An 8651-nucleotide genomic window follows, 5' to 3' on the forward strand; every position below is an offset into this window, starting at 1 on the left:
GCTTTTGGCCGATCAGATTGCAATCCGTCTTCAATGTGTCTTGGGGGGCGTTTACACCTGTACTTTCAAGTGGTCAAGCACAATCTGGGGGGGGGGGGGGGGGGGGTCACGTTCAGGTTCAGACAAGCGCACAGCATGTGGAATGACTCGGTGCCACATTAACACACAGGCAGATGGCAGCTTGGGTTTTCACTGTACCGCGTTTGAAACGAGATGAGTAGGAGCGCCCGGTAATGAACATTACGTTAAAGCTCACTTTGTGTTGTGAATGGATTAAGTTAGGGAGACAAATTATCTCTGCGCAGGGTGGTGAGGAGGAGGGGGGGAGAGAGAGGAGAGGGAGAGGCAAGTAGAATATGATATATGAATGGGAAGACAGGGATATACGATGAGGGCAGAGAACTAGACAGCGAGGGGGAGGTGTGTAAAGCGCAGGAGGTGAAAGAGAGGGCAGACAGTGAGTTTGCCCTGTTTGTCTTGTACCCCATGACATTAATGATATAACACCGTAGGCGGGAGGTGTGAGCAGGCCTGGGCATATGTTGGCACTGACCAGCTCCTCACTTCAAAGCCAATTATCGCTGTAAATAATTAACAGCAGGGTGGGATTCTCATAACAGCCAGGCGCCCGGAGTCTCACACCGCTCCAGCACTGTTGTTTGTAGCGCCGAGTATTCCCACCCGTCATTTTCACCATCCTTCCCCGTGGCTCGGCTGTAGGTCGGACTGTTGCTCTTTCACCCCAGAACAGTTTCTTCTCTCAGTCTTTGGGCAATGTGTGAGGGCGTTTTTGGACAAGCCGTATGTGTGAGACTGTGCTTCAGACACAACGTCTCTAGCCTACGTTCACACAGGGCACCCAAGGCCTGCCTACGCCTTGCCTTTACCCACGCTTTTAAATAGGCGTCCTTTTTAGTCAATGAGGCTGTGTACACAGGGCGCCTCAGCGTGAACCTTGCGTGTACCCACGCCTTGCCTGACCTGCGCCGATTTTATCGTTTAGGCCTGAGTTCTATTTTCAAGCCGACTAGGCGCGTGAAGGCAGACTTCTTCTGTCAAGCCACTAAGGAAAAACGCGACAATATCCGTGGGAAATGGCAAAGTCAACTGAATTTCAAAATAAAATGATGTTCCTACAACAATGTTGAGCAGAGAGAGAGAGAGAGAGAGAGAGAGAGAGTGATTGACGGGTGGCTATAACATGGGGCTTTCTCCCCGTCGGTAAACAAATCTTCAGGAGAGAGAATAGCGACCGAAGAAGCAAGATGGACAATGAAAAGTTAATCCACTTAGTAGCCTACAACAGCATCCAGTTCTCTATGACAGCAGTCACCCAGGAGACCTGGTTATACATATCCAGCATCAATAGCACATTAAATATATCCGATTTATTTTACCTACCCATGATAATTCGGGACCACACGTGACCAAAAAAAAACACTCGGGAGAGAAGGAGAGGCGCTTGTAACTTGGCTCAGGCTCAGCGTGCAATAGGCGTGCAGTGTGATCGCAAAAGCGTGTGATAGGTTCACGTGCAGCTCAAGGTCTGTAGGCGTGGGTTGAGGCAAGGCAAGGCATAGGTGCCCTGTGTGAACGTAGCGTTAGACTGTGTCAAAAGTTTATTTTGTCTTTTGACAAATAAAACGACATCCTTGCTGTGCTGTGCTGCAGACAGTATTATCAAGCACTCTTTTGATCGTAGTTTTATATTGCTGAATTTGATTTCTCCTCCTGTTCATACGCTCTTCAGATCGATGCTGTGTTCTGGTTGGTTATCCCCCGCAGGTTATCTCAGTCGCACGACAGTGGAGCCTTATGTGAACGCTCATGACAGATTAGTGCTCGATGATTGAAAGTGGGCAGTGTTCAACTGATTTCTGCTGACATGCTCGCAGTGCTACTAGCCATTAACATGCTACAGCATGTTGCTGTTCTCTCTCTCTCTCTTTACTGTCACGCCTGAGTGTAGATTTCAGCAAGCGAGTCTGCTTTCATAGGCCAGTGATACAGTACATTCATTCCCCCCCAAACACTGCAGCAGCCTCCAGCACAAGAGCTCAGCCGGGCAGGAAATAGATGTGAGGGAACACACTAGACACCCAGAGCACAGGTGGCTGCACGCTCTCCTCACTGCTGTATCCTTCTGGCACACACACAGTGATAATGAGGCTCTGAGCTGAGGGTTTTACAGACGAAAATGCGTCAAACTGTAAAACCGTTGTCATTTGCGCAAAGACAAGTTTCCATCCAATCGGCCGGCTCAACAAACAGCTGATGTTCGGCTAGCGAGTTCTCTTCTGGGTGGGATGATAATTTTGACTGATTTCTTTATACGTTTTAGCATTTTTCTAGTTCATACAAAGATTGAAACTTCGCTAATACAAAGATTGCCGATTTATCTGTGTTTGCTGTCTTTGCAGCGCTGGAGTACCACAATCTGAACACCTCTATAGCTACCAGAGACTTCTGGGTGATCACAGGTAGGAATGCCATTGTGACTTCTTGTTGCATATTGCTGTATGCCTCCATATCATGTCTCCATATCTCCTAGCATTGTTTCCCTTCAAGACATTCTTCACTACTTCATGTGACAAAAGAGTTGACATGCTTCTTTGTACACTGTTTTGGAGATCTTTGATGATTAATTCAGCATAATGAAACATGATGATATTTCACAACGCTAGAAGTCAGAGAGCCCAGATTCATTTGTGTGTTACACACACAAATGCTGCATCAGGCATCAATGGGTTAAGGGAATGTTTCGTTGGACTTTTACACTCAAATTGTCTTCATTTCATGTTACTGCTAATGGTTCTGAAAAAGAAAAAAGTACCCACATCATTTTGAAATTCGAACATTTACCATCTACCATGAAATTGTGATCACTATCTTTGGGAACTTTAGTAAATACATGTTGTCATATAAAAGTAGACTGTCCAAGTTCTTGGGGGTAATGGTTTTGGGTTAGGGTTAGGATCTAACCCTTCATGTGTGTGACTTGTGGACTGTGTTAGTCATGTTGTCTTTCCATGTGAGTACATGTACTGTACAGCATGTGCACATGCCTGAGCGTTCAAGGGCATCCACTGTGCCATGTCATGTGCTGTAATGGATGGGCCTTTCACATCAGACTAGGTAGGCTCTTAACCCGGCACTTACTGCGATGAGAGGCCCAGTCAAAGCAAGGTCATCCCCAGGGTAACGGGATTCACTCACAAGAGTGGACTACTGTATATATGACCGTGATTATTATTGCTTCTTAACCTTTACTAAACACAACTAATTAAGTCCTCGTTCAAAGCGATGGTCCCCCCTTGAAGCAGTTGCAGGACTGTTACTATACATACACCTGATACACACACCTGGGACTCCGGTGTGTGTGTGTGTGTGTGTGTGTGTGATGAGCTGTTGGTGCCCTGAGCTTTTGTTTGTTTGAGATTTCACCAACTTGTGTAGTCTGAAGCTCGCTTCTCCAACCTCTAACATTAAGCTTATTTCCAGGCAGACGCACGCACGCACACACACACACACATGCACGCACGCACGCACGTACATACACACACACACACACACACACACACACACATACACACACCACCTGGCACCTCCATGCTTTCATCTATTTCCCCCTCTTTCCCGTCCCCTCCTCTCTTTAGCTACCATTTTATTCTCTCTCTCAAACGCTAGATTACACTTTCCAATGGCTTTATTCTAAAATATTGACCTGTAACCTATGGGAAAGTTTTTTCAAGTATTATAGTATTTTAAATACAGTTTGTACCTACAGTGTGCTGTTACATCCTGACCCTTGTAGTAAGTAATATACTGTACACCAATATTTTTGTTATTGCTACAGTATTTGTTATTGCTAATACTTTTCCATGGGTCCACACACAGGTTACGGTAATGTAAGGGAATAAGGCCGCTGTTAAAGGGACAGCTCACCCTAAAATCCAAAATACATATTACGGCTATTCATCTATCTACATAGTCTTGTGTTAGTTGCCTGAGTTTTGGAGATATCGGCCATAGAGATGTCTGCCTTCTCTCCAATACAATGGAACTGGATGGCACTCGGCTTGTGGTGCTCAAAACAACAAAAAACATACATTTGAAAAATTCAACAGCAATGTCTCTTTCCAGAAACCATGACCTGGTTATTCAAGATAATCCACAAACCTTGTTGTGAGGAGTTTCTGTAGACCGAACTACACCCACTAGATGCTAGTTAGTTCCTACATGAAGCTGCACACAACTAGGTCTGTGCATTATCTCGGGTAACCGGGTCATCATTTCTGGAAAGAGACATTGCTGTTGAATTTGTCAAATATATGTTTTGGCCGTTTTGAGCACCACAAGCCGAGTGCATCCAGTTCCATTGTATTGGAGAGAAGGCAGAAACTCTGCGGCCGATATCTCCAAAACTCAGACAACTCACACAAAACGATATAGATGGATAAGTAGCACTGCAGGTAAGAAGAAAAATATGTCATTTGGATTTTAGGGTGAGCTGTTCCTTTAAGTGTTAGCGTAAATGATCTTGCTTAAGTGCATTTACTGTTTTTCCTGAACTTTTGACTGCGTTTTCTTTTCTTACGTCCCACTTATAATTCGTTGTCTATCTCTTCTTTCTATTTCCTCTCTGTTATCCATCTGTCCACCCTGTTTTAATTTGTTCATTTCCATCCTCAGTGATCCAGGATGTGGATAACTCCAGCCTGGAGGGACAGTACCAAAGCTTTGCCAGCCTGATGGAGCAGCGGCTGGCCGAGCTGTTTGTGGTGGCCGGCCAGCAGGGCACTCGTTTCAGGAGAGCCACCACTGTAGGCGGCTACACTGTTCAGGTAAAGCAGCTGCAAACTAAATGAGTAACAACTGTAGCGTATTTCTTGTAACATGAATATTTCATGATCAAGTTGAACCACACACTCAGATATGCACGTCTCTGCACACAGAAGCACTTGCGGTCAGCCCTTGATAATTATAGAGATTTCAGCTCGTTATCGGCTAATTGCTCTTCAGCACAAGCCCGAGGTTGAATGTTTTACAAAGTTGGCTGCGCTCTGCATGGTGCATTTTCTCTCAGGTGACTTTGTAGTGAAACACACATTTAGCCCATTTTGTCAAATTTGCTTGTTCATCTTGTTGAAATTTAAGCAACATCATGAAAAAAATAACCAAGCCAGTATTGCTGACGCAACCGTATTTCATTCCCTGTTCTTTTCCCAATCAGATGGTGAGCATCCGGAGGGTCACGGGCTTGAAGAACCCGGCAGAAATGACCTACTACGTCCAGCAAAATGCCGTTCCGTTACTGGGAACGTCTGCTGCCAAGGTCCTGAACACAGTGGACTCTCAGACCATGGCACTCACCCTGGGCTACTTTGTCCAGCTGCAAGCAGAACGTAAGCATGGCATCCATCGAACAGGAAGGAGATTGACAGACAGGCAGACAGACAGAGAGGACTGGAATACAACAGAGGAGATGGTGCTAGGGTGAGGGGAGGAGAAGATAAGGTTGAGAAAGCTTTTTTGCTTCGTAATCTCTGTGAACTGCTTCAGGCAGGGCATTGTTTGTGCTGCAGTGCTGAGAGAGAGAAGAAGCGAGAGGGAGAGAGACACAGAGTTGGCCATAGGAGAGAGAGAGAGTATAGATTTTTGTCCATACTCCATAACAGTTGAATCAGGCACACTGTACATCAGGTTGGGCAGCATGCAGTCTTGTTAGCGTGGGTGTGACGGAGGCATCTGCATGTGTTAGCAGGAGAGTGTAGACTTTCAATGAGCCAGACATGTCTTTAATGAGGCCATAACTCATGCACAGATTTGAACATTTACTTTATATATTATCCTGATGGCATTGTATATAATTATCTTCTTATTTTGTTAAGCACTTTATATTGCAATCTTGCATGAAAGGTCCTATATAAATAAAGTTTGATTGATTGATTGATTGATTGATTGATTGATTGATTGATTGATTGATTGATTAGATTGATTAATTGAATGATTGATTGATTGATTGATTGATTGATTGATTGATTGATTAGATTGATTAATTGAATGATTGATTGATATATACTTGGTGTCACATGATGAAATCGTGAAAATGTGCTTGCTTCTTCCAGCTGTGGTCAAGAACCCTCCTAACAACCTGTGGATCATCGCTGCAGTGTTGGCCCCCATCGCTGTGGTAACACTCATCATCATCATCATCACAGCTGTTCTGTGCAGGAAGAACAAGAACGACTTTAAAGCTGATGCCATTGGTAACCTCAACCCCCGCGCTAAGGTAGACATTATCTATCTATCTATCTATCTATCTATCTATCTATCTATCTATCTATCTATCTATCTATCTATCTATCGTTGCACCCAAGGATTGTATACATCTGTGGGTATGCAGATTGTGGGTGTGTGTGTGCGCATGCGCGCGTGCGTGAGCGTGTGCATGCATGCACACCAAATCCGTATTTTTCATATGCATATATTTTTAATCCATCATCCGATAAACATTGTTACGCCCAGAAACCTTGCACACTGAGTCCGATGTGTTTTTATTATTCAATTAATTGCAAAAATTCACACAATATGGGACAAATGCAGTCATTAAGCAGTGAGGATAATTTGCGTATGTAGGTTATGCTGTGTTTATTAGCAGATTACTAAATTATCATATTACTTGTTTTATAATCTGTTTTATTCCGTCTGTACAGTATGTCCTGCTGTACTTCTTGAACACACAAAGATAGTCAGATACACTCACTTCAGTGAGTGAGTGAGTGAGTGAGTGAGTGAGTGAGTGAGTGAGTGAGTGAGTGAGTGAGTGAGTGAGTGAGTGAGTGAGAGTGAGTCTCTGACCACCAAAAAGCTGGTCAGAGATGGAACCTGATGAAATGGTGAAATGCCTCTAATGACCTCTTCTGTTTTCAGATGGCGTATCGCAGAGATGTGGGCTATTACCACCAGGTAGCTATATGCCTTTCTCCCTCTGTTACCTCTCAGTTCCCATCTGTGTGTTCATCTTGAGGACTCACAGTAACTGTGTGTGCCCACAGTGGGATTTGACCTGGATTCTGGGCAAACATCACCACCTCTGATCGATTTCTATCCATCCTTCTGCTCTCATGAAAACAAGGATACAGCTGCACAGTGGAATAATAAATCTTTCACAGTGTGATTTTCTTGGTTGAAAGGCTAGTAATGTCTATTTGTCTTGTACCAATTTCTAGATGGCAAATTTGAAAGGCTAAGCTTTACCAAGGATAGAATGGAAGAATCTTTTGTGTGTGTGTGTGTGTGTGTGTGTGTGTGTGTGTGTGTGTGTGTGTGTGTGTGTGTGTGTGTGTGTGTGTGTGTGTGTGTGTGTGTGTGTGTGTGTGTGTAGATGGATTTTCAAGTGTGAGCGCAGGTGTGTGTGTGATGTTTGTTCTGTGTCGAGACCTACCAGAAGATTGAAAACTGTTTCCATTTAATGTTGCACCAAGGCTATTACAATCCACTTACAAAAGTACCGTACAGTAATCTCCACACCCCCATGTCAGATTAGATGGCACGGTGGCTCAGCGGTTAACACCGTTGCATCACAGCAAGAAGGTCCCGGGTTCAAACCGTGGTCAGCTCCAGGTCCTTTCTGTGTGCAGTTTGCATGCATTTTCTCCCTGTGTTCGACATGTATGTTAGGGTTAATATTCCTGACACACTTGTCATAACTTCCAGTTTCTTATCAAAATGCATTTCCTGAAACTGTAAACTCATTCTCTAAGTCTAAACTAACTTCATTGAACTGAACCCAGAATAAAACAAGTTAGAAAATATTTTGACTCATCCCAATGTTTAGTACAGTATGTGGGTAAATTGAACTTGCCAGTCAACTGAAAAGCTATGATGTGGGTGCCAGTGTGTTTACATGACCTCTTACAGTAAAAGCCACTTCAACACTGCTGTTGAATGTAGGCTACTGCAAACTCTCATTACATCAATTACCAGCAAAATGCTAATTTCACAATTTCACATTTGAGTCTGATTCCAGGTGGAGTAACAGATGGTGATATAATTAAGCAATATATCACGAGAGCCAGTGTGTTGTGCCAAATATATCCCCCTGATCAGTTGTTATCCCACGAGGCCGCAGGCCGAGTGGGATAACAACTGAGCAGGGGGATATATTCCACAACACACGCTGCTCGAGTGCTATATTGCTTTTATAAAAGGGTTCCAAGTATAATAATATAATAATAATAACACTATAAGTCCGACTGGCATGGTATTCTGAGAGTAAGTTGAAACACTACTGTAAGGCGGGACCTCTAGCAAGAAGATAGACGTGCGGGTGATTTGATTGGATCGTTCTGGAGACTGAAGTCGACATTGGCCAATCCTGGCGCTTGCCTGGACTTTTTACAAAGCCCGACACCAGAGCCATATGCCCACACCAAGTAACGTTACGTCTTATTTAGAAATGCGGGGTTAAGAGTGAGGGCGCGCGAGAGAGGGGTTAAGACATTAGCCCGCGTCTATTCTTGTACAAAACATCATTTTCTGCGAAGTATTAGTAAAGTTATAAGCGAAGATCGATTCACAAGGATCTGAAAAGCTGTCTCCGCCATTTTGTTTTTGAGGTACTTTTAGTAAGAGAGTTGCGCCATCAT

At 44.0% G+C, this 8651-nt stretch overlaps 1 protein-coding gene across 1 annotated transcript in view; it reads left to right on the plus strand.

Annotated features, from left to right (window-relative positions):
* kiaa1549lb (KIAA1549-like b) overlaps positions 1-8651 on the plus strand; it is a gene marked incomplete at both ends in the record, with an annotated part of 79777 nt that overhangs the window by 46035 nt on the left and 25091 nt on the right. Inside the window, 5 exons of the mRNA XM_083651106.1 lie at positions 2421-2480; positions 4693-4844; positions 5234-5405; positions 6129-6292; positions 6934-6969. Of these exons, the coding sequence (XP_083507232.1) occupies positions 2421-2480; positions 4693-4844; positions 5234-5405; positions 6129-6292; positions 6934-6969 (584 nt within the window). The remainder of the gene's footprint in view (positions 1-2420; positions 2481-4692; positions 4845-5233; positions 5406-6128; positions 6293-6933; positions 6970-8651) is intronic.

Source organism: Poromitra crassiceps (genome assembly GCF_964638095.1).
Source record: "Poromitra crassiceps genome assembly, chromosome: 14".
Lineage (NCBI taxonomy): Eukaryota > Metazoa > Chordata > Actinopteri > Beryciformes > Melamphaidae > Poromitra > Poromitra crassiceps.